Source organism: Engystomops pustulosus, chromosome 2, assembly GCF_040894005.1.
Source record: "Engystomops pustulosus chromosome 2, aEngPut4.maternal, whole genome shotgun sequence".
In the NCBI taxonomy this organism is placed as follows: domain Eukaryota; kingdom Metazoa; phylum Chordata; class Amphibia; order Anura; family Leptodactylidae; genus Engystomops; species Engystomops pustulosus.
In genome coordinates, this window is record NC_092412.1 from 228774185 (window position 1) to 228801807 (window position 27623).

Sequence of the window (27623 nt, forward strand, 5' to 3'; positions counted from 1 at the left end):
GAAGAATGCGTTCACCAACTCTATTGTTCATCTTCCATCTTTGGTGAACCAGTATTGCCCCTGAATCTTACCAATTTGTTGACCATGAAATCCATAGGGGCCTCTCGCCTTTACAAAGGCAGTACCCCAAAGAAATAACTCCTGACGCGTTTTATCCCTTAGGTGGGATTTGTTTGAATTTTAATTGGACCATACGGAAAAGTCCACTGGACTGGAGTGATAGGTAAGGGATAGTCCACTTGCACTATTTCCTAGGTGAACAACATACCAGAGTTTTACTGAAATAGAACTTTTTACTTAAAAACCATGAGAAGAAAATAAATTTTTTTGGACCTGTCAAATAAAGTTTAGGAATATCAATAGTTGGAATGCAGCTGGGACAGTGATGTCCTCTCACACTTAGAAATCAGCTCATGCTTTTTCAACAGGAGAATATTTAGTAGTCTGGTCACATTTCATTGCATTGAGTCTATTTGTGGCTTTTTATGCAGTATTACTACAAAGACAGTCAGACTGCAGTGCACCAGCTAGAAATCATCAAAAAGGATTCTATCGCAGCTCTTCATCCAGAAAAACCTCTAAAGCTGGACTAATTGTAAAAGTTTTCTCGTTGTTTTCCAAAAGTTATTTATTTTTTCCGGCAATGAAATGCTGTTTTATATTGATGGCTTTTTGATATTGTACAACATTTATGGCTACAAGCCATTTCTTGAAGTAGGATCTTGTTTTGCTTAAAGTTTTGACTTTTCACTGCAACTTTTATCTATCACATTACATAGCAAGCATTAATAGAGAAATCTAATGGCTTGATGTCCAGCCCCTATCTATTTTCTCCTGAAGAAATTTATAAGATGGTATAGAAGAAGAGAGAGGGGAATTGGATATCCAGCAACGTATCCGAGCGCGTACCTCCCTGCGCCGGCTATAAAGTTTAAAAAGTGTTTTAAACCGCAATACAGCGGTTTAAAACACTAACAAAAATCAGCTCCGGCACCAGCTCACCCTGAGCTGGTGCTCGGTATTTCCATCTGAAACCTGCCACTTCAAGTGGTAGGTTTCCTTTAAACCCTGTGCAAAAATGCCTTTTAGTCAAAAATACCACAAGCAAGAAAGGATATTTATTTAAAATCGTTGAACGACCAAGAAAGCCCCTATTAGAATATGCTGGATACACTGGTCAGAATTGTGCTACAAAGACTATGGAACAGATTCTAAATATTGTACTTGCAATATTAACTTCTTAAAAAAATATTTCACCCTGTGCGCCCTAATCGTAGAGACATAGGGTAAAAACCCACCTCTAGCAGTGTTAAAGAGGACCTGTCACCCATAAAAAAGGCACTAAAGTAAGCAGCTCCTAGCGCTAAAAAAAGTTTTTACTAAAGTAAGCAGCTCCTAGCGCTACCCCATTTTCAGCAGTGATAAACTGTTAGCTTTATCAGAACCCTCCAATACAGCTAGCAGACACTGCCCTGCAGTAAATTAGGAACGCCGGACCGGGACTAGCACTGCCAAATGAAGCCCAGCACCGCCGCTGCCCAATGGAGTGGGAGGGGCGGTCCGGGATAGAAACAGCACCTCGGACCGCCCCCTCATGAATAAGCTGGACCGCTATGAGTGCGGTCCGGCATTCGTATTGTACTTCTTGGCAGTGTCTGCTAGCTGTATTGGAGGGTTCCGATAAAGCTAGCAATTTATAACCGCTAAAAATGGGGTAGCGCTAGGAGCTGCTTACTTTAGTAAAAACTTTTTTTTTTGTACACATTTTTTAATACACAATTAAACCGGTTTAAATGTAGTATCCCTGTGATTGCACTCAACCAAAGAATATAGTAGAGTTGTTATTTGGAGAGTACAGTGAAAGCCGTAAAAAATGGTGAAGAAAATGGTGCGTTTTTTTTCACCAATTTCACCACATCTGCAAAGTCAGACAAAAAAAAAACTGCATCAAGACAATGGGGCACATTTACTTGATCGTGCGCCCAATATCGTGAATGTATATAGTACCAACAAGAGGGATGTAGCACAACCAAATAATGAATGAGCCAATGCACTATGAATTAACCAGAAGTGCAACAAGAGGAAGAATGCATTCAAAAGGCTCGAGTGAAATACAAAAGTGAATCAAAGTTTATTTCAAAAAGTCACTATCAAATAAACATGACAGACAATCAAAGAACAAGACATTTAAAATCAATTAAAAATAGCTATATACAAAAATTCATACAGTCACCCGGTGCGGTAGACTGTACACACCCTGCTAACCAACACTAGGTAAGTGATACCAGACCTGCCTGACTGTTCAATAATGAGAGCTATATTGCTGGATGCCCAAAGAAACACAGTATCAACAAGTCGCTGTATAGATGCCAAAAAGAGGTACACTAGATAAACCTAAAGACCCTTGTAAAGGCAAATGACGGTATTGCTACAGGGTAAGCGGTCTGACAAGGGCAGCAGGAGGATGGAAAATATAGGTACCCAGATAAAGAGTCAGCGGTAAGCTGTAGAGCAGTCAGGAAAGGTTCCGGTGGTCAGGGGTGGCGGGCTCCCCACGCGTTTCGTCGTGTATGAACGACTTCCTCAGGGGTATGTGGCCCATGAGTAGTGAAGCTCACCTTATATGCAGTCCCTGTGATAGACGAAGTGCCAATGGTGGCGTCCTCCCGCACAGTCGGCGCAAGACCGGAAGTAAGTATGAGTCACCGGAAGTGACGTATGTAGTGACGGCACAGAGCCGAAAGTGGATACAGTTCGCCGAGGATACCATATGCGCATGCGCAGCCCCGGCCGGGGACTTTATTTGCACAGGTAACGCTGTGACTCATCAAGACAACAGAATGTGATTTGAAAGATCACGTTCCAATGCCAAAAGTACAAAAAACAAAAAAGCCCAATCTATAAAGAAATCTACACATGTATATATATCAGAAACTCAATGGATTGTTAGGGTCAACCATCGGCATTTAAGCGATATATAAGAAAAAGGCAGGAGGAGAAATAGGGAACTGCAAGAATAGGCGAGCAAGAGATAAGTGATCAAAATTCATGTATTCAATGAGCATCTGTCAATACGACGCTTTAAAAAGTATAAGCAGATTAGTCCTCATAGTGAAAATAAGTACAATGAAAGGTAAGTATAAGTAAAGGCACGATAACGGTCTATAAGTCTCACAGGCTGGTATCATCGTAAACAAAATAATGGTAAAGCATCAGAGAAGAGGTCACATAGGTACAACACACTTCAGTTAATAATGATGGTGCACATTGATTTGTGACAAGAAAGGTTCAGCCAGGAATATGGAAATTTGAAGAGTGGATCCTTCAACGAGGAGAGGTAAGTTTCCAGTCCAGTGTAGAGAATAGAGGGTAAGTTATATCTCCAAGGTTAGGTCCCAATGGGTCCGAGAATGAAAGAGAAGGGTGGACATAGCGCAGGTCCTAAGCTCTAATAAAAAAGGAAACAATATGAGAAAAGACAATACAGATATTTTTGTAGAGATCGCTGCGCACGGATAACCAAATCAATGAAAAGACTGTGCCCTATCCACAATAAGGTGTGAAAAAAGTGGAGTGAAAATGAATTTTCACTCCACTTCTCTTTCATTCTCGGACCCATTGGGACCTAACCTTGGAGATATAACTTACCCTCTATTCTCTACACTGGACTGGAAACTTACCTCTCCTCGTTGAAGGATCCACTCTTCAAATTTCCATATTCCTGGCTGAACCTTTCTTGTCACAAATCAATGTGCACCATCATTATTAACTGAAGTGTGTTGTACCTATGTGACCTCTTCTCTGATGCTTTACCATTATTTTGTTTACGATGATACCAGCCTGTGAGACTTATAGACCGTTATCGTGCCTTTACTTATACTTACCTTTCATTGTACTTATTTTCACTATGAGGACTAATCTGCTTATACTTTTTAAAGCGTCGTATTGACAGATGCTCATTGAATACATGAATTTTGATCACTTATCTCTTGCTCGCCTATTCTTGCAGTTCCCTATTTCTCCTCCTGCCTTTTTCTTATATATCGCTTAAATGCCGATGGTTGACCCTAACAATCCATTGAGTTTCTGATATATATACATGTGTAGATTTCTTTATAGATTGGGCTTTTTTGTTTTTTGTACTTTTGGCATTGGAACGTGATCTTTCAAATCACATTCTGTTGTCTTGATGAGTCACAGCGTTACCTGTGCAAATAAAGTCCCCGGCCGGGGCTGCGCATGCGCATATGGTATCCTCGGCGAACTGTATCCACTTTCGGCTCTGTGCCGTCACTACATACGTCACTTCCGGTGACTCATACTTACTTCCGGTCTTGCGCCGACTGTGCGGGAGGACGCCTCCATTGGCACTTCGTCTATCACAGGGACTGCATATAAGGTGAGCTTCACTACTCATGGGCCACATACCCCTGAGGAAGTCGTTCATACACGACGAAACGCGTGGGGAGCCCGCCACCCCTGACCACCGGAACCTTTCCTGACTGCTCTACAGCTTACCGCTGACTCTTTATCTGGGTACCTATATTTTCCATCCTCCTGCTGCCCTTGTCAGACCGCTTACCCTGTAGCAATACCGTCATTTGCCTTTACAAGGGTCTTTAGGTTTATCTAGTGTACCTCTTTTTGGCATCTATACAGCGACTTGTTGATACTGTGTTTCTTTGGGCATCCAGCAATATAGCTCTCATTATTGAACAGTCAGGCAGGTCTGGTATCACTTACCTAGTGTTGGTTAGCAGGGTGTGTACAGTCTACCGCACCGGGTGACTGTATGAATTTTTGTATATAGCTATTTTTAATTGATTTTAAATGTCTTGTTCTTTGATTGTCTGTCATGTTTATTTGATAGTGACTTTTTGAAATAAACTTTGATTCACTTTTGTATTTCACTCGAGCCTTTTGAATGCATTCTTCCTCTTGTTGCACTTCCAATATCGTGAATGTGTCGCTTTCCCACTCAGGTCTGACGGAGTTCACCATCTTTGTAGTGGTGCGTGTAAGTGCTTGGGCTTGCGACACAATTTGAAAGTTAAATCCCGCGCTCAGTCCGAATCAGTCGGATTGTCCGAAGGCACACCCCTCAATTTATGTCGCATGGAAGCCAGCGCAGCTGTGCCAAAAAGAGAGTCGACACAATCGCAATGCCCCCGCTACTTAAATACCTGTCCAAGCCACTTTCCCATTGAAGATAGGGCACAGTCCGCAAAAAGTGCATTGCAAAGTAAATGTGCCCTGCGGTGTCCTAAACGCATAGAAGCATTGGCCCACATTTATTAAAGTGTTTGTACCAATTTTCTGTTTGACTTTGCATGAGGTGTAAACTGCTAGCACTTTTATTTATAAATTGTCTGCACCAGTTCTGTGTCGCGGCTGCAATGTGTCCGACAAGACAGGAAAAATGTACATGTAAAGGGGATGCTAGTGCTTAGTCGGAATTTGTGCCACATTTATTACTAATGGGCGCCACAATTATGCAGCATGAACAAGGTGCACCAAAATAAACAAATGGTGCCCACTTCTAGAGCAGTGCAGGGGGCGCCAGATTAATATAGACCCTGCTCCAGTTTTGATTAATCTGGCGCCCTCTGCACACTTTACAGGCAAACTGTTTTGAATGTGGATCATGATGTGCTAAGTGCATAGAGACATGGGGGCATATTTATCAGGGCTAGCATTTGCAACTATTTTGCCCTCTTTGCCACCTTCACACCAGTGGGACGTGATGTTGCATGAAGGGGGGGGGGGGCGCGGGGGCTGGGATTGGGCCGGCGCAGGGCGTTACTGTCGAGCACCACCTTATGATAAATGTCCCCCATGGTGTGCTCGGTGCATAATGCAAAAATGGTGGCCGCAATTTATGGCATGAGACCTAAAAGATGTATTGACCAAATATCTTAATTACTAAGAAAAGATCAAATCATTGTAATTGTTGAGTAGAAATGGACACCTTTCATTGTATATTTAAAGTGCCATAACATTGTAACACTTGAGGTCAAAGTATTCAGAAATGTATAATATTTTGGATATTGTCAAGGCAATGTTTAACTGCATGTATCCAGAATTCCTGTGTTTTGTTTCGACAATAACAAACTAATGTCTCTATTAAAGGGGTTGGGCCAAGTCTTCGTGGCTAATCAATGGAGATCTGACCGCTATGACCTTAGCCAGTAACAAGAATGTGGGTACTCTGTGCTACACTGGTCAAGCATCAATGTTACCACTCCATGGGGGACATCTATCTTTATATCTGCTAGTTAAATTGTCTAATTTTTGTCATTTGTTTAACTTTTCACTGCGACTTTTGCTGTCGTTTTTCAAGTACACCTTTCTTTTCACCTTTATTTGCTTATTTTTGCGACTTTTTAGGTGCAAATCTGCACCCGGTCCAAGGCAGATACTAGGGAAGCATTTTTTTCAAGTACTCTGTTTTAACACGTAAATTGGTATTATTACAGATGCTTTAAATGTTTAAAATGTTGCACATTAACCTTTTTTTTTAATTCCTAAATGTTAGCATTTACATTTTTTAAATTTATTTATTGGTTACTTCTAAAGGTGAGGTCACATGTGGCGTTTTGAAATGCATTAAAACACCTGAGGAGAAGCAATTAGCCTAATTACTGTTAACATTTGCGTTTACAAAACGCAATGTAAATGCGATGTTAAAGCATGCATTAACACCGCGTTCACGGATGTCTTAAAAATGCGTTGACATATGCATTTTTTAAACGCAAATGTTAGCAGTACTATAGTTATGCAAATCACCTCTCCTCAGCTGTTGTAATGCGTCTCAAAACACAATGGTAATGCAATCAAAACGCAATGTGTGACCTCACCCTTAACACCACGTTTGATCGCAGCCTCATATGTCATCATCTCCCTGGGGTGTGACTACAGTGCTTAAAAATGCAGGACACGGCCTCAAATCCAAAATTTACAGTACTGTCCACTCCGGCATATAACCCCCTCACATGGCTTGTATACACTCCTGCATATATCCCCCTCACGTGGCTTGTATACACTCCTGCATATATCCCCCTCACGTGGCTTGTGTCCATGTGGATTTGCAACAAAAAGTCTAAAAAAGAAGCCAAAATTTGCGCCTGCCAGGATAGGCAAAACTGAACATGTATCACAAGAAAAAAGACAGGATCATACATAAGGCGCAAAAAAGAGCCGTGAGATGCCTGAAAAATTCACCAAAGGTAAAAACTATGATACATGTCCCCCTATATATATCTATGGGACCACCAAAATGCTGATATATCAGCGATCCATATATTGGAAGCACAGGACCCCCCACTCTCATGATTGGAGGGGATCCCCATAGCTGGACTCAGCTGATTCTAGTTTAAATCTTGGCACAGCTCCTTTAAGAAATGATCTGTACTGAATCCTGTATCTCCTGTAATACCACTTTTTGTTTTATAGGGATAGCTACAGTGACGCAAGCGAAGAAAGCTCTTCAGATAATTAGCCGCATTCAGTAAATCGTGCGGCTTAAATATCAGGTAACTGAATTTATTACAATTCTAATGACTTATAATTCACTAATAGAATTCATTGCACTATGTTATTTCCAGAACAATTATCATAATTGTCTTTCATTAGGTGGCGGATTCCACACATCCTAAATAAACAAAGCTGTGAATGTGAGCCGTAAATACAGAGAATAAAGTGGAAAATTCTGCTATAAAACATGATGTCCAGCGGGTGCATAGTCCAGTTATATACAGGGGTATACGGGATGTAACACAGCTGGAGGAGACATTGTACTTGTATTACTACTGGATATCCACCATCTGCTCCCAAAACATTGGAGAGTAATGACGTCATGTTTCTCCATAAGTCAACACAGTTGCAACCAAAGTTATTCAACCCCCATTTCAACTAATTTCTTAGCAAAATGTACAAACTTTTAACTGTTCACAATAAATTTTTAACAATATAACAGCTAAATACAACAAATATAACAAGCAGTTTCTCCAAATTCAGCACAAAGTTACCATTACATCTACTGTAGCCCTGCCTAATTTTTGCATCATTTTTATGGTGAGAATGAGTCTCAGTTGCAATTTTGTGCTGTTCTTATTGATACTTCCATGTGCCCTTACCACAGTGTCTGGGCGTTTATCCCATGGTACTGCTGTAAACAAGTTGTATGGCCAAACCCTAGCTCGTAATAGCATTCCCATGTAATTTTAGCCCTAAGTAAGGTTAGCCTTCATAGGCAGGAGCCTCCAGTTCACTAGTTTTTGGATGTGTTGCTCTAAACACCAATTCCCAACAAATATTAGGGTGTTCGCGTCAGCCCCCTGGGACAGCAAGTCCAACTCTTTCATGACTTCATCATAAATCAAGCACTGAAGGATTTTGCCTTGTGCTTGGGATCATTGTCGAGCTTCAGCTTCATCCCAGATGACAAGACATTTTCTCCTATGATTTCCACCACTATACTTGGCAGAACCCATCCTGTGCTACTTTGACTTCTATGGGGCTTCCAGGATAGCTATTTTTTGGCATTATTAGAAATTTGCACCATCAAGCTTACAGTTAAGCTCCAACATTTGCTCCTCCACCCTTGTGAACATGGCCTTAAAGGAAACCTACCACTTGTAGTGGCAGGTTTCCGATGGAAATACCGGGCACCAGCTCAGGGTGAGCTGGTGCCGGAGTTTATTTTAGTTAGTGTTTTAAACCGCGGTATCGCGGTTTAAAACACTTTTAAACGTTATAGCCGGCGCAGGCAGGTACGCGCTCGGCGCTTACCGTGCGCGCGGCTACATAGGAAGTGAATGAGAGCCGCGCGCACGGTAAGCACCAAGCGGGTACCTGCCTGCGCCGGCTATAACGTTTAAAAGTGTTTTAAACCGCGATACCGCGGTTTAAAACACTAACTAAAATAAACTCCGGCACCAGCTCACCCTGAGCTGGTGCCCGGTATTTCCATCGGAAACCTGCCACTACAAGTGGTAGGTTTCCTTTAAGATTAGTCCATGTTTTAAAAAATGCAGTAGCTGAAACGATAGAAAAAAAATTGTCTGTATTGACCTCAAGGAATATCCTCTCCATAGGGACAGGAACTTACTATGATAAAACTTTATTGTGATAAAATAAAAAATGAGATAAAAATTCACTTCCACTCCGGTAGATACAATCAGTGTAATTGTGTTAAAGATGCAGATGTTTTAACATGTGAGTGATTTTTGTTCTGTATTTTATAGCATCTCTAGATTCTATAGTAAAATATTTTGTACATTTGTACAACCCCTTTAATCTACTTCCAGTTCATGTCTATGAAAAACTCTCTTAAATAAAACTCTTAATGAAAAGATGTATAAATAGTGAAGTCGCTGAATACCATTGTCCATAGACTAAATGTTAGTGAGGAATCTCAAATATTACTAAAGGTTTTTGATTTAAATACACATAAAGTTTCCACCTATTTCTATTCCATTTATCATTAGGAAATGTCAGTATGATGTAGTTTTAGTGAAGACTTTTACAGGATATAAACACAAGTCTAAACATATTCTCCCCAAATCAACGGGGATACAACAACCTATGACTCCCGGTTTTAGGAGTCCACTACAAAGTGGGCAAAGTCCAAAAATTAAAGTTGAGGCTGTTGTATGGATGGATGGTGGCTGTTGTATGGATACATGCTGTATGTGGATGGTGGCTGTTGTATGGATGAATGGTGGATGGTGGCTGTTGTATAGATGGATGCTGAATGGTGGATGGTGGCTGTGTTGAGGTATTGCAGCTCACGTAAATAGGCGCTGAATGCTCAGCAGTAATGTAGCTGCCACGAGTTCTGCTGATCTGTCCAGAAAGATGGTAATAGTATAGAAAATCCATAATAATTAAGTAATCGAGGAAATCTATATTCCATTTTTTTCAGTGTATATGGTAGCAGTCACTTAGAAATATGGATCTGCCTGTGAAAGTTCCGGTTCCACATTAGGGGAGAAACCTTTGCTTATCCAAAAAGTTCTGTTAGCTTGCGAAGGGCCAAGAGATTGTCCAGATTTGCAATTGTTCATATAAAATGTATCCACGCTCAGTGATTTTATGGTATGACTGCAGAAAGCTGTAGAATTAGTCACTGAGCTCAGCCAAGCTACAAGGAATCTATGATTAAAATGCACATACAATGCCCCAGAGCTTCCTCATCTATTGGTCCTGCATCGCTAACAACAACTCACAGAATATCACACATCATATAACATCCAGAGACGTTTCCAGAGACTTGGTACAGCAAACTACAGGCTGCTAGGATATTCGGATATATTGGACACAGATCCACCCGGCCCATCTGCCCTATAATCATATCTACCAACTCTCAAAACATAAGCGAGTTTCTAAAATTCACACGCCGGCCTCAATAGTGCCAGGACACGCAGGCAGATACATGTATATCAAACATGATCTACACTTTATCCTTTATTATAGTCCTACGTTTTTTCACCAGTGTACCTCTGGTGCACGTCAGGTAGGTTTTTTGTAGGTTATTTACATAGTATTTCACCAATGCAGTAGCTAACCAGTATGTTAATATTCGGCAACAATTGGTGCCCCATGTAGTGTTAGATAAAACATGGCAATACTCCAGTACTCCATGCAGAGGGCATGCCAAAATGAATCCAGTTATGGAGTGGTTGGAGAATACATTCCAGCCATTACTTCCTGCACACTTCTAGGACTCTGACCTACAGACAAAATGAAAATAATTTAACAAAGAATATTTTAAAAGTTCTTTTCCACCATTTTTTCACAAGTACATAAATTCTTTTTGCTAATTTTCTGACATACCGTCTATAAAAATACAACTAAAAAGGTGGAGAGGTGGAGAGTCCATCAATATCATATTCGTGGGGTCTGATGCTTGGCTTCCCTGAGATTAGGTTCTATCTGTGATTTTTCAGAAAATACAACTATAGGCAGTCCCCGAATTAAGGACACCTGATTTACAGATGACCCCTAGATTAGACGGAACTCCCTGCCCCCTGTGACCTCTGGTGAAGCTCTCTGGATATTACTTTAGTCCCAGACTGCAATGATCAGCTGTTAGGAGTCTGTTATGAAGCTTTATGCATGTTTCTGTTAGCCACAAAATTTGGAAAATCCAATTGTCACTGGGACCAAAAAATGTGTCTAGAAAAATGACCTGCTCAGACTTACATACAAAATGAACTTAAGAACAGACCTATAGAACCTATCCTGTACATAACCCGGGGACTGCGTGTATTTAAAAAGTCTTCAAAGGAGAATAAGCCTCATATGTGTCGACTGTGTCTTGGAGTGGCTGTATCCTGCGCTAAGTGACCCCCCTGTATAGGGTCATGCTATGTTCCGTTGTGTAGTCCAGCTTTGCCTTACCTAAATATGAACATGTTCCCTGTATGTTATCCGTTTTTTTACCCATCCACAAGGAAACGGAATGTTTCTCGACATCACAGTGTTACGTATCAACTGATTCACAAATATGGATGGAACATGAATGACACCTGTGTGGCATGAACTTTTGTTCCCATAAACCTCTATTAGCCGAATAGTAAGATCTCGAACAGGGATGGTGCGATTTGAGTTAAACCTACAATATCCAGCCTTTAAACTAAATAGGTGGGAACACATCCACTTTATAAAAATTGTCCTTTGGATGTGGCAGATTATCTATAAATAATGTTAATTATAAGGATATGGAATGTGTTGCCTTGGTGTTGGCACTCTGACTATGTATGCTGAAATGTAATATTTCAGTAATAATAGAATTGTTCATTTTTCTTAGCAGAGTGGAAAAATAAGACTTTAGCTTCTTGTCATTCTTAAGTATAAATAATTGATTTTCTGAGCTTGGATAAATCCAATATATCTGAAGAGGCAATGTGATTCAATAAAAACGTCCTTCGAGTGCAGTAGTCTTGGCACCTGCAGACTTGAATAGACTGCAGGCATTGTGTGTCCTTTACTTATATTCAATTTAATTTATCTTAGGCACCCAATGAAACGGCTATAAATAAAAACACATCAAGACACCGTAATAGGGTGGTAGTTATCTAGTACAGAGCTTTTAGTTATGGCTTTATAGGATATGAAATATGCATTCAAGGGTTCTGGAGGGCTTTAAAGGGGCTGTGCCACCAGTTATCCTTGTAAGGGTCATATAACTGAGGGTGAAACAGCTGCAGTGAATGAAGTGTGAATGTGGCTCCATTAACTTATATGAGGCTGTGCGTAGATGGTGGTTCTGTCGTCACATAGAGGTCAGCATGTTAAAGAGGATTTGGGACCCTAAACAAACTACAGGTCCTTATGGACTTTTTTTTTAGAATCCCAAATTGATCTGTTGGTGGGCTGTATGTGGTGAAAAATAAACTTATATTTACCTAGGTGTGACTCCAGTGAGACACATTGGACTCACATCGGAAGATCCAGCACCGGCGGTTCTTCTCACGCTGCAGTAAGTGTAGTCAGGATAATCACCCGGCTTCAATTGCTGCAATGGGAATGCACTGAAGGGAACAAGGGACAATGTGAGTATACCGTTTGTTTGTTTGTTTGTTTTTAATCTGTGACCTGTGGGTGGTTTAGTGTCCCAAAAATGCTATGACAGGTTCCCTTTAACCAAAAAAGTGAATGGAGCTCCATTCACGCAAGGCACACAGTATCATCCACATGCAGGACTTGGTTTGAAGGGGCATGAAGGGGTTTTTCAATGGATTGGAGTAGGAGGACACTGTGTATGGAACCGGGCGCAGACACCTTCTACTCTGTGCAACAATGTGGAAAGACAAGAGGATGGCCGTTTCAGGCATAAATGGAGGAGAAGAAAATTGCTCACCTTAAGACCCTCTTGGGTATATGCACATTAGAAATAGCTGCAAACCTGTTCTCCAAAGTACTCAGTTTACCAAAGCTGGAAGTGGAAGAAAAAAGTGGGACCTCCTCTAGGTGGTACTGCCAAGTCCCCAAATCAGAAACCATAGTCCATAATAAAGGACAGACCTAAAAAAAAAAGAATAAAATAAGTTTGCATTAAATTATTTTCAAACCACTCTATATTATCACATAACTGTCATAAATGTTGTTTTGATGTAAAAAGGCATCTGGACCCTTCTTGAAGCTCTCTGCTGTCCCTGCTGTGACCAGCACCTGAGGCAGGCTATTCCACAGATTCACAACTCTCACAGAAAAAAAAGCCCAGTCTCCTCTGGTGATTAAACCTTCATCTTCCAGACGGAGACGGTGTCCTCTTATCCTTAGATTTAGTTTAAGATGGAACAACTTACGATGATATTTTTTGTATGGATCATTCATATATTTATATAAATGAATCATCTCCCCTCTTAGTCTTCTCTTCTCAAGACAAAATAAATCTAGTTATTTTTTATATTTCCTCATAACTGAGACCCTCCACACCCATAATCATTTTTGTGGCTCTTCGTTGAACCCTCTCCAGCTCCAGGGCATCCTTTTTATGGGCCGGTGCCCAGAACTGGACAGTATATTCCAGGTGAGGCCGAACCAACGCCTTGTACAGTGGTAATATCACATCCCTATCGCGAGAGTCCATACCACTGATGATACCATTGATACATGACAAGATCCTGTTGGCTTTAGAGGCAGCTGATTGACATTGTATGCTGCTATTTAATCTATGATCTACTAGTATCCCCAGGTCCTTCTCAACAAGAAACTCTCCCAGATTTACTCCCGCAAGGACATGTTTTGCCTGTGGATTATTAGCCCCCAGGTGCATAACCTTACATTTACCCACATTGAACCTCATCTGCCAAGTGGATGACCAAACACTCAGTTTGTCCAAGTCACACTATAGTTACACAGATCTCCAGGGCTACTACCTACAACTGTCTTCATCTTTTGTATGGTTAATTCTTTTCACAAGAGACCCCAGGTGGTATACTTATACTTACCTTGGTCCTTCCTCTCTAGAGCAGCTCCTCCTGTTGGTGAACAGCAGTGACTTCATGCCAACAATGCGCCTGATACAACCTAATAAAGGCTGCAGCCTGAGGCTGTCAATATCTGTATATTAACAGAGAGCGTCAGTGACTAAAGGAGCCTCGCTGGACCGGAGTCATGAAAATTCACGACCCTTTTAAAGTTCCTTAGTTTGTGCATAGCGAATTGATCCAGAATTTTATAGCTATTTGCAGATCTGCTCTACTAATAATTCCTTGTTAGACTAGTAAAACCTGTGAAATATTTATGTGATTGAGGGATTTGTCTGGAGCGTTACTTTACATAACATCTCCCAGATTAACCAATTAGCCATTTCCTCTATGGCGATGCCAGGATGAATGATGCTGTGTGATTGTAAGGCGATTGTCCCGCAATCTTCAATGTCCATTCACTGGTCATAAACGAGTCCTATCTAAAATATGACTACATACAACCAGAAGTGACCAACCTTGGAGTAGAATTTGAATTTCTAAATATTGAATTAGGAAACAGTTTTTTGTGCATTGTTCTTATAGACATCTATTAGCATTTATGTGCATTTGTACCGGGATCTGCGCGGATCCACCTCCTGCAGGGGAAATACTAGTCACACGGACAGTAGTTGTACATAGAGATGGCCGATGGGACTGCAGCTGCCAGCTCAGCAGTAGTAGGGAATTTATTCTATTATTTGTTCAGGCAAATCCAGGAGTGGAGCTTAAAGAGAAAAAAAATAAATAGGAAAAAGTTTTATAGCTTTAGGATCACATAAAGTAAGAATACGGCATTACATACGGTAGGTGTATTGTAAGTATACAAGTATAGTACATAAAGTAAAACTAACCTTCAAGGTGCCTAGAGTACCTACTAGTGGAGCATAGGGGGTTATTGTGTTACGTTTTATTTTTTGAGTTCAGGATATGCAGGCGGTCCCGACTTGCAGACGATCCCTAGTTACAGACGGACCCCTCTGCCCACTGTGACCTCTGGATGCTTTACTTTACTCCCAGGCTGCACTAATCAGCTGTGAGGTGTCTGTATTGAAGCTTTATTGATAATCCTTGGTCCAATTACAGCAAAAATTTTGAAAATCCAATTGTCACTGGGGCAAAAAAATTGTCTGGATCTACAATTCTAAAATATATTCTGACTTGTATACAAATTCAACTTAAGTACAAACCCAAGGAAACTATCTTGTATGTAACCCGGGGACTGCCTGTATACAGGCTTAGGACAAGGTATTTTTTGGTATTTGGTATTTATTTCATGCTTTCTATTAAAAGAGATTTGAACACTTTTTAAATGTCCTGCAGAGATGAAATATGTAGATATTTAATTCAGTGACTTACATTTGTGATTTTGCTAATTGGATCATTTTCTTCTCCATTCGGTCCAGACTGCCATGACATCTTATCTCTAAGACAGCAGAGTTTGCTTCCCAGGCATCTTTGCCTGGTGGTGTAGCTGTCACATTGTAGCTTGGAGCCTGAAACATATCAAGGCACTAGTGTTATTAATGGCACATTGAAGCTTTTATAGCCTGGGACATGTCTGGAAATCATGTAGCTACTAGGTTTCCTCTGATGAATACTAAAATTTCAGTTCTACATTGTTCGCAAAGAGCACAGGGCAAAGTATGAGCACCAATGTTGTCTACTGTACAACAGCTTGTAGTTTAGGGGAGTTTTCCAAATGTTTTAATGAGCCATTTAATATTATACATTCTGGTAGATTCTTTGAGGGTTGTTCTTATCCTAATCAGCTCTCCTTGTAAATGTCCTCACTCATGTACAAGCATTACTCCAGTACCAAGTTTGATCGTTTTTCAAATTAAACATTGGGCTAATAAGCCTATAAAAAAATCTCCCTCTGCTCCAGCACTGCTGGTCTGGTCCTTTGGACTATTAGTTCCCTATCACGAGTGCTCCCGCAACCCATATCGTGGGTCGCAGGCTCACCCATGCCCCTCTCTGCCAGCCTGCACAGCACCCATGATACTCACCTGTCCTCGTTCCTGCTTCTGGTTTGTCGACTGTGCACGCACTTCCCCAGCCCCCGGGGCGCGTGCACGCCAGCTTCAGCAGACTTAAAGGACCAGTGTGCCGTTAATTGTAGCTGCCCATTTCTCAGAATGTTATTTAAACTGTCCTCTTCCTGCACACCCTGCTGGATCTTTGTGCTTGACAGCCTCAGGAAAAGCTTGTTTTCCATGACCTTTGCGATTAGTGTGATTTCCCGTGGTGACCCCGGACCTAATCCCGTTTACGCTCCCCTGCTGCCAGCCCTAAACTTCTGCTCTGCCTCTGACCCTTAACTCACCTGTATTGACCTCCTGCCACGAACCTGCATACCGTCTTTGTACCCCACCTTGGCAGCCACCACAGACAAAGTCGCACCTGTGGAACGACCTGGTGGTACCACGCCACTGCAAGTCCACCCCACTTTGCGGCGAGCTCTGGTGAAAACCGGGTGCCACTTAGACTTCGGGCCCAGGTGTCGGCTTACCTCATTGTCTGCGGTGGTCCAGTGGGCCCACTACCCCTGGAGCCTGACATTCCCATTGAATCAGTAGTGATTAGGTCACGTCCATCATTCACATGACTCTAGCCTCAGTTACATGTGTTAGTGTCATGTGACCACTGAGGCCACCAATGAGATGAGCTGTCACATGAAAATGGATGTCAACACTTCCGATCTATCTGGGGACTAGAACTGCAGTACTGGAACAAAGGGTAGTTAAGAAGTAGAGTAAAACTTTTTGAGTTCATCCTTGGCCATCAGCTTTTAAAATTATGCTAATGAGACATACCATAGCCCCTTTAGCTTTACAGTAGCTTTACAGACTGTTACACTGTGTAGGAGCACTTTCCCCTTTCACTTTGTGAGATTACATTAGGCAGGGGGAGGGGGGAGTGCTGAAGGTGCTATAGCAGTGATTGCAAACTTTTTAGGCACAGAGTGCCCAAACTACAACCAAAACCCACATATTTTTCGCAAAGTGCCAATGCGTCAATTTAAGCAGTAACTTATTACTCCCTGCTCTGTCACAGGTTTAAAATCTATAGACACCTGAGGACCCCAATACAGTAGAAAGAAGAAGAAGTTTGGGTTATCATTGTAGCTTCCTTCTAGGGTCCTGGGCTGTCTGGGACTTAAAGAGGCCTTGAGTCCTGTCTTGCGAATTGCTGGGGTAACGGCTCGGGTGCCCATAGAGAGGGCTCTGAGTGCCACCTCTGGCACCCGTGCCATAGGTTCGCCATCACTGTGCTATAGCATGTAGAGGCTCTGGTATTGCCCCCAGAGCCCTTCTGGCTCATTAGCATGGATAGCAGATATAAGAAGATTACCACAGTCACTGTACCTGGATACATGAGTAAGTGGCCCTGGTTTATCCATGCTGAATTCTGATGGTAGATTTCCTTTAAAACAATTAGCATTGCACTCTATGGCGATTACTGTCGTTTTCTCCCAGTGCCAGTCATATGTCTCCGCATGATATTTCGGCAGTGATATAAATAAGCACATATCACAGTGAGTGATTTATTCCAGACCTCAGATCATTAAGAGAAATGTCAGAAGACATTCCTATAGTCACATTCATATTTCAACCAGTTCCTCGTTTTCACAATCATATATAATTTTTTTCCATTTTTTTTATCAGATTATGTTGGTCTCGTTGTATGCAACCTTTCATTTCTACATATGGAGATTGGAAACAAGACAGTTCAGGGCAGATTATTCTATTTTTTGTTGTATGTCTTAAGACATCAGTTTAGATTTCCTCCACCACAACTAGTTGTATATAAAGGAAAGGCCCAATAGAGGTCCAGAGAATTCTATGATGGGCTTGGGCTTTGAATAATCTGTCCAAAACCAGGACCCACTTTAGAAAAGTAGGTGTGAAAGTTTATTCCATTTCATTAAGCCTTCTACAGGGCCCATCGCCCTCTAAACCACCCAAAAAATTTTCCACTGAGAAGGACCTTCACTCATGAAATCTCAATACATCTGTTCCTGCTCTCAATAAACATGTACCCATTTAGGAGGTCCAAAATGTATTGAGCTATCAAATCAGATTATTTAAGGTGTTTTTCAAAGTTTGAAGCCCTCCGTTGGAGGTAAGCATTGGAAACATTTTTCCTATGTACACAGAAGACAGAAGGCTCCAGCACATACTGGGGCTTATTTGCTAAGGGTCCACAGCCGCACTTTCGTTGGATTTTCTGACGTTTTGGGGGATTGCGCGCACACTCTCAGATTGTGGCGCAGTTGCGCTACTTTCATACGATAGAATTCGGGAAGAGGGCCTTCGGATGATTCGACTGAGCGCGGGATTTAATACTCAAATTGTGTCGCAATCCAATGCACTTACATGCACCAGGAAGAAGAAGGTGAACTCTGTCGGACCTGAGCCGGGAAGCGACACATGCAGGATATCGGGCGCACGATCTTAGTGAATCGCGCCACAGTGCATTAATACTGGACAATGCACATTCGGTGAGCTCCTCCAGACGCGTAAGTAATTGTGCCCCACTGTGTCATATGCACCTGTGTTAAAAAGTAAGGCATTGCACAGTAAGACCAGAAAGACTTATTAACAAATAGAAGTAGGCCAGATCCCTGCATCCCATTACAGTGCCCAGAGGATCCAGAGAGTGTACAGAGGAAAGCTTAATCCGGACCATGGCCTTAGTAGATATGTGTAGCAAACACATGATAGCAGCAGAAACTTTATGTTAATTAATTATGTTTATTTAGTTTATTTATTCTTCCCAAAAGTTATTAAAAAAGTCACATACCCAGTGTAAATTCAGCGACAAAACAAGTTAATTGATGCGTTTCTAGCATACAGCAGCGCTCTTACTCGTGACATACAATTGTCCTGTGTGCCACATGCCTTGATAGAGCCACTTCCCATAATCCTATACAAATGCCAAAACTGGGAATAAGTCATCTACAATAACAAAATAGAAATGGAAACAAAGTCAGACAACTCAGAAAACCGCATCCAATCTGTAATGTGTAAATATATATACCGTAATATATTAAATTACATCTACCATCAGAATTTCTAATGGTAGACTGTACAAACTTACTTGGTCGATGCATTTTATATGATCAGCAACAGGTTTTATGTGACTTCAGTAACCGCAGGATGCGCTTAAAGAAACGTATAAAAATATGTTAATGAGATGAAGGTGCTCCGGCCTACGTCACTGAAGCGTCTATTATCTCCAAAGACGAATTAAATAAGCACCGCCTCACTGAGCCAAGTCCCACCCGCTGATCGAGCTGGGACCAGCTGGTGATGTCCCCGGCTGTCTCCATATCAATGGACGGGACCTGGCTCAACTGGCTCACCAAGGCTCGCTGTGTTACAGGACACCTCGGATACCTACTGCTATAGAGAGGTGCACTCCGTGGTCTATGTGATTCATTGAGGGGAAATGCGCATGCGCAGAGAAGATCTCGGGACCCCGAGTTCAGCGATATTCCCCATACTGACTTGGAACAGATCGGGATGCCTCACAATTACATCCTATGATACCACTATCTCCACGTGATTCACTGTGCGTAACTTTTCATGCACACTTCCAAAAAGTGCTGTTGGTCTCACGGTAACTTTGAACTGTATATGCACTGTGCAATCCCCTCCCACCCAATGCTATTATAGCACTTCTTTTGTGCTCCTATACTATTTTCATCGTTTGGAAAACACAACTATATTTCTCATTTGCCATTGGAGATAAAAAATACATACAGCACAAGAGCATATAGAATTTCCGGCATTACGACCCCAGGATACATTACAACCACAGGTACTGAGTCACCGGGGCCTTTTAGTGACCACGAACCTACAGCCCAGCCTGCAATACACCATTTAATATATAGAACATTATTGATCTATATGGTCCATGTTATGTGCAATCATCATTCTTGAAACCCATATTTTATGTTTTTGTATATTTTATTTGTATTTTACATTTTTATGCATTGGTTATGTATTGTATCTATGTATTTCAATACAGATGTTTCTATATGGTAATTTGAATACATTTTTACATTTCCAATATAGTAGAGGCGAGTGCTCAGCAATTTGCTAAATCCATCCCCAAAATGTTTTTCTATGCCCTGTCTCCATGAAAAAGCAGTCAGTGGCATTTTTCTACACCTTAAAAATAAGATTTACCAATATGTACCAACCCAAATGAAAGGTTTCCTTTAAAAAAGCCCTAAGCTGCCTGTAAGAATTAGGTCAAAGATGCTGATGATCTTATGTTTAAGGATTTATAGTAATAAACTTGTACCAATAGAACTATTGATTTGTATCCTTCAACCCTTTGGATTGGGATCAGGAATTATAGAACGAGATTCATCTTGCTAATTAAAGCTTCTACTTACGGGTATGGGAGACATGTTTCATCATCATTTACAGCTTAATCAGGATTCGATTTGGATCAAAGAAGTTCAAAAGATGATTCTCATCCTGTAATTTCTGTTCCCTACCTGGAGGGTTAAAGGAGGCAAATCAATAATTCTACCGGAGCAAATAGAATGGAGTCCATAGTGATTAACAGACATCTGTAATGTGAATGTCTGGCGATCACTCAGCCATATACAGAATTATACAAGACAAATACGGGAATAGCTTATGTTATTAAGTGCAGGCATATTCTAAATTACTGAAACTATAAATCATTGCATGTCCCGTTTTAGGCTACTTCTACACTTAGCGGTAATGTGAGTTTTCCCTCTGGATCTGTGAGCAGGAAATCTCTAGAAGAATCTCATCCACACATTGGAAAAAAATATCGAAGGATTTATTCTTTTTGTAAATAAGATGACTAATGTGACTTTTCTCGATTTTTCTCATATTGTAAGTTACTTTAATAGGTTGATTAGATTGTGAGCCCCATTGGGGACAGGGACCGATTTGGTAAGTTCTGTGCAGCGCTGCGTAATCTGTGTGCGCTATATAAATAAAGAATTATTATTATTTTTATATCTTTATTCATGTAACAAAACTTCTTTGTAAATCTTTCTTGTATTTTTTACGAGATCATAAACTCTTTGGAGATGAGAAGTAATCATTCACCAGAACTGGGCTCAGCAGAGAATGCCAGAACTGTCCCGCAGCTAGAAGAATAATATTTTAAGAAGAAATCCGAATAATGAAAATTCTTTTTTTTTTTTTTTTTGGTGTAAATTTGTTTTTTGTTGTCCTGCTGATGGATTCCTTTCTGTACAATCTCCAACTTATATGGAACTGTGATATGGCCGCTAAAGAGGTTGTATGGGAAAATTTTACACTATAGTTATGTTTCTGATTAATCTGATCGAAACATTTTGGCCTGATTGAATGCTGCATTACCTGTATTGGGAGGGTGGGAGGTCTTTTGAGGTTAGGGCCCCAGCCCAAAACAAAAAAATGTACAAAAACTTCTTTATTTATAAGTCTTTTTATGGCTGATTTAGGTCTCAGCTTTTCCTATGCAATGACCACATAATTACTGAGAGCGGCTCGCTGTTTTAACTAACTATGATCAACCTGGTCTTCACTGAGTACAAATTGTTCCTACTAAAGGAACCTTTCACCACACCCATTATCTCTTTGTCTACCACCAATTCCAGCAAAATTGGAATATTCTTTTTATGCCTCACCATTCCCAAGAAAAAGTTTAGGATCTCTGCTGTCAGCTGAGTGGTGCCATGTTGTCTTCAGTAGAGAACCTATGGGTTACTGAAATAATGCTGATTAGACTCACTACCGTCAGATTAGTGGTATGGGGCTGGAGAAGACAACCTGGCTCCTCCCATTTGACAATATAAAATAAAAGACAATAAAAGACACATTTATTAACATTAAAGGGAACCTGTCAGCAGAAATTGACTTAATAAGCCACTACCAATATGTTGCCAAGCAGCTGAACACTTTCTAGATCATGTTTCTCTTATGACCTAGTTTGGTGGCATCATCCAGAAACTCAGATTTGAAAAACCTGGTTGTATAAAGTCAAGGAGGCAGAGAATTTAACTCTGAAGTCACGCTCTCTCTTCCTCAGAAACCCCCCTTCACTGTTATTGAGGGCCTACACCCAGAATCATCGCTAATCAGATCTCCTGAAGTCCAATGCATGATGTCTATCACAGAGGAGGAGGCGTTCAGATCCATCCTTACCTTGACTTCAGTGATAAACTCTCCGCCTCCTTGACTTTATACAACCAATTTACCTCTCACTTGAAAGTTGATTTTCTGGATGATGCCACCACACTGGACCATGAAAGAAACAAAAACTAGAAGTTGTTACACTGTTTGACAATATACTAGTAGTGGTTTATGACGTTGCTAATGATGGGTTCCATTTAATTAACCAGGAATTGTGGGGCTATAGAATAATCACAGCAGTGCCAGAATCAGTAGAGTAATGGATTAAGTAATTTTTTTTAACTGTCCCTTAAATAAGACTTTTCTCCACCATTTCAACTCCTTGTACCCTTTAAATGATACCAATCCACTTATTTCAGTGCTCTTGGAATTTTTTCTTTAGCTCCTAACATTCTTTAAAAAAAAAAAAAATTTTTATTAGGCTTCCTACTGTTATGTCCTGGGCTAGAGCAGGTGGCATGGAACTGCCCATATAACTAGGAAAAAGCCTAATTAGCATATTGGGTGCAAAAACTAACAATATTTTGGAGCAGTGGGATTTCGAGATAAAATAATTGTGCAGGGATGGTTGAGTGGCGCCTACTGGAGGATACAATGAGATGGAGTAGTTGGTGGTTGTTTTAAGGTGTTGGCACAGGTGTATTTTTTCCATATGAAAGTTGAGGAATGTTCACCTCTTTGCAGCAGTCCTGTAGTCGTTTAATGGAGCAAAATGAATAGGGGTAATGGGGCTCCCACGTTCATGATTGTGAGGGTCTCGGTGGTCGGACATACACCAATCCAGAAGATGGGGCATAACAAGTAAACGTGTGAAAACCCTTTTTGTAGTGGGGCTCACATTATACCAAAAAGAAGGAAATATTGAGATTAAAATAATAGATATATAAATATTTAAAAACTCAGCATTTTATATAAGTCTTTGCCTTGTCCTCTTGTGTCAAGTTTATGACATTCTTCTCAGTGATTTCTCCTCTCTGTGTCTAGTAAAGGTACATGACAAATCCCTTTTGGCTGTAGCGGAGTGATCGTTCCACGTAAGCTGATTAGTTGTAGAGACAACCTCTGTGATGGCAGTAATGACAGTCCTCCTAGTTGTCATCCAGTATCCCTTCAAATGGATCCCACGGAAAAGTCACTTCATTAGGTTTTTTAACACCTTTCTATAGTGTTTTATTTTATTTTAGATCAGGTAGCTTCCGAATTGATCCAGTATATACATTTCAGTTAGCAGTGAATTATACAAAGTCTATATGGCTACCATTGAGCCCCTTGCACTTACTAACCCCAGCCTCCTGACCCTCTCCTGAAGGTTAGGGGGTTATACGTCACTCAGGCCAGTGGCACACGTGGCGTTTTGTACCTGCTTTTGGTAAAACTGGTCAAAAACATGTGTTTTCAAAAAACGCATGTGTTTTTTAACGGACTGCTTAAAAAACTGCCCAAAAACGGGTTCAAAACGCTACATATGCTGCCGGTCTCACACAGAGGGTCCAATATATATGTAAGCTGCAGTATAGTTGCTTCTCCATTTTTGAGTGAAACTTAGTTTGGACACTATCGTCTTATTGTGCTAATCCAGGTGACCGAATTCTGTGCCTCATTATCTAAAAATAACGTTTCCTGCCATGTAAAGTTCAGTCGTGTAGTTACAAGATTTTAATGTTAGTGACCTTTTGTAGAGGACACGTGATCAGCCATTGATCATAAGGTCTGAAAGCCAAAAATAACTGTCCACTTTTTTATTCATACTGTAGAGAGTTAAAGGGGTGTTCTCATTTCGTTAAATTAATGTAATTGTTTGCATGATGAAAAATTATACATTTTCCCAATATACTTCTGTTTCAATTCCTTATGGTTTCCTAGAACTCTGCTCGTTGTCCTTCTATAGAAAGTTTATATGTTCACTTCCAGGGGACAGAAATCCGACCATGGTCACACAGGTGCACAGCTCGTAATATCACGCAGCTCTGATTACTCTCTGTGATATAACGAGCCATGCACCTGTGTGACCATGGTCAGATTTCTCTCCACTGGAAATACACAATGAAGCTTTCTATAGAATGACAGCAAGCAGAGATCTAGAAAACTGTAAGGAATCAATACAGAAAGTGTATTGGAAAACTGTATACATTTTCATTATACGAACAATAACGTTTCTTTTCTGAAATGGAAATACCCATTTAACCCTTAATATTGCAGCCAGGGGGATCTGCTGGGGATCCATAAAGGTTGCAGACCCTCCAGCCATTGCAACGGGACCTATGAGATTCATGAGTCACTTCTCAAGGATAGCAGATATTGTTATGTAGCCCGCAGATCGCACTGTACCAAGGCTGCATCTACTGACATCAGCTAATTGATGGGATGGATGGATCCCAACCAATCTCATTTCACGATCTACCATAAGGATACCTCTAAGACCTAGAAAAACACTTGATCCTTGTTTTAATTAGTGCACCCAAAAGAGAAAAAAAAACATTAGAATTAGGGTAACCTAGATAAGGGAAGTTTAAATGTATGATTGTTGTTTTTGTCCTTGTTTTTTAGAGAAAAAGCATAGGGGGATATTGAGGGCTCGTACATCAGTTTTTTGGAGTTATCATTTCCCCTTTTAGGTCACTTCCACGGCAAATTACCTGAAGGGTGTGAGGGGGGGGGGGGCCTGGGGGCAGATTTTTCACTCAAATCAAAATGGAAGCAAAAACAAAGTGGTGCAAAGAAACAGTAACAGAAGCCATTCCAAGTCCTTAGAAATCTACAGCTATTCAAGAGATCTGTTACACAACCGTTATTGTCGTTTTAGGAATGGAAGATAATAGCCGAGGTCCAAAAGCTGGTGAAGTGGGCTTTAATGGGGTTGTGTAGCATTTGTTGTCTTGAGGTGATCATGGCCGTCTCGTTACTTCCTACTAGGCACACTGCCATATATCGTATAGTGGCTGTGCTTGGTATTGCACATCAGTCCCATTATTTTATTTGGACGGATCTGTACACAGCCCTGGTGACGGATGTATGTATAGAAAACAGCGTGCTCAGAAACAATCTGACCAGTTTGACCTCCAGGGATACTTAATGTCAGAACCCCACAATCTCAAATTGATTGCCTATCCTCAGGGTAGATCATTATTATTTTTAAACCTGAAATAACCCTTTTTATTTGCATTTTGACAGTTTTTTGTTCCCTGTGTTTATTATAACATGTTTTTTTTCTTTGCTGAATAGTGTAGAAGGCCTTCATTTCAATCCTGTCTGTTACACAGTTTTTTTGGCTGTAATATCCCTTTACAGGGAACCTGTCACCAGGGACCTCATTTTCACTAAAGACAGGTTGGCAAATCCCATCACACCTGCAGTGCAAAGATGCCTCTGTGCTTTTTATAAGCATTTGCATTACAATATAATTGTGTGTTATAACTTACCTTGCATTCTGAAAGAATCCTCTGTGTAGTCACAGGGGTTGGGCTTTGGTTTGGATGCATTTCAAAAAACAACATGTGACTGTGTTACTCATCAGCTCTCAGCACCCACCTTTGTGCTCCTGTACAGCTCCTCCCTCTTCCACTGAAGTCATCTCACCAGGTTGTGAGCTCTGTTCCTGTGAAGGAGCAGGAGGGGAAGTTGAGGAGTGAGTAACACAGACAAGTCACATGTTGTTTTTTGAAATGCATCCAAACCAAAGCCCAACCCCTGTGACTACCTCAGGATTTTGTCAGGGTGCAAGGTACGTTAAAACAACAATTATATTGTAATGCAAATGCTTATAAAAGGCAGAGAGGCATTTTTGCACTACAGGTGTAATGGGCTTCTGTAACCCGTCTTTAGTGAAAATAACGTCCCTGGTGACAGTTAAGTAGTTTGCAGCAACTAAGCAGCCTTCGTTCCACCTGTCATTACATACTTCACCAGTCACCATCATGTCAAGAGGAGCCCATAGACGAGTACTGTAAACAATACATTATAGATGGGGGTCCGGTATCCGGCCATTAGTTTTGTACTGTTCTGATTCTGTGATGAGGTCCCTCATGTATGACCTCAGTGTTTATACAGTTGTTTGAAATAAAATATTTAATTCCACTATTTTTCCTGGATTTTCGCTCGAGTTCTTCATGTTTGTTGTGACAGCCATCGAGCAGTACTATATATTATTAATTCTCAGGCCTCGGCAGATGTTGCTCTCTTCGTCGTCTTTCGTTGTCTGGAGGGACGAGGACTATTTGTGGCTGTCATTCTCTAAGTGTTGTTTGCGTTTCTGTTTTCCATGCACAGTCAGTGGAATTCTGCAAATTTCCGAGCAATTCAACTTCGATGATTTCCATATCTCTCTATCCCACCATATCAATGATTAAACCTCTATGAATGTTGATGATACTCTATAGTTACTCTTCTTTGTAGATGTGTTACAAGATGTTTCACTGAGCTACTGGGATATGCTGGGGATTGTGTCTGGCTTCCCGGATTACAAGGAAACAGCTGGGGGAAACCGAAATCACAAAATATAAAGGCAAACCATCATGAGACTAGACATTCACGTAAAAGAAAGTTCCCTGCTGCTTCATATGATGTGACTGACACACCAGAATATACCGTATTTTTTGGACTATAAGGCGGACCGGATTATAAGGCGCACCATCAATAAATGCCTGCTAAAACGTCTAGGTTCATATATAAGGTGTGCTGGATTATAAGGATGAATGACCAGAAGGTGGCAGACCTGTGCACAGATCAAGGCAGCTGTTGTCCGTAAGCACGGTTCATATATAAGGTGCACTGGACTATAAAGCGCACCTTTGATTTCTCAGAAAAAGGATTTTTTTGTGCGCCTTCTAGTCCAAAAAATACTGTAGTCAGGAAGTAAGAGTTCTACTTTGCCAATTAAGGATGCCTTGTAGGCGTGTGGAGACTAATAGCCATTGACCCTCCACTAGGGGATTCTGGAAAAATATGCAAATATGTTTTCCAGAAAGAAATAAGAAACCACGCCTCTTTTAGCTACCTGGTAAGGCAGCTCCCTTGACATCAAGCATGACCTTCAGGAAGTCTAATGAAATGATCCAGAATTAAGACCAAACCAGTATATCTATATGAGAATATACCCCTTTATATTAGTATATACAGGATAACATTACATTTTTAATACAGGTCCACAATTTACTCTTGCTTTGTATCAACTTAACCCTAACTTATGTGGACTACCTAACATCTTTAGATATTGCGTTGGTCTTTTTACAACAGTGCAGAAACATTTCACAAAAGAGCAGAGACAGCTGGACCCTGTGGACAGAAGGCACAGTCCCCATGTATCTGTACCCTCATGATATATATAGACATACTGCTCAATATGAGCAAACAGCACCAACTCTCAGAATATAAAACTACACAAACCTTGTGTAAAACTTCTCACAGTGGTAGTTCCACCTGAGGATCAACAACTGCATGAATTCTATGTAAAAACCCACAAAAAACAGCTGTA

General features: G+C 40.9%; 1 protein-coding gene across 6 annotated transcripts in view; it reads left to right on the forward strand.

Moving 5' to 3' along the window:
• Positions 1-23986, forward strand: part of CTPS2 (CTP synthase 2) — a 120729-nt gene extending 96743 nt beyond the window's left edge. For 4 of the 6 annotated variants that reach the window (XM_072138439.1, XM_072138434.1, XM_072138435.1 and 1 more), the window contains 2 exons: positions 7453-7532; positions 7633-8626. In XM_072138439.1, coding sequence (XP_071994540.1) covers positions 7453-7511 — 59 coding nt within the window. In that variant the 3' untranslated portion in view covers positions 7512-7532; positions 7633-8626. Of the gene's footprint in view, positions 1-7452; positions 7533-7632; positions 8627-20703; positions 20921-21045 lie in introns of those variants that run through there. The other 2 variants (XM_072138436.1, XM_072138437.1) reach the window with 2 other exon arrangements.
• Positions 23987-27623: the final 3637 nt, after the last annotated feature.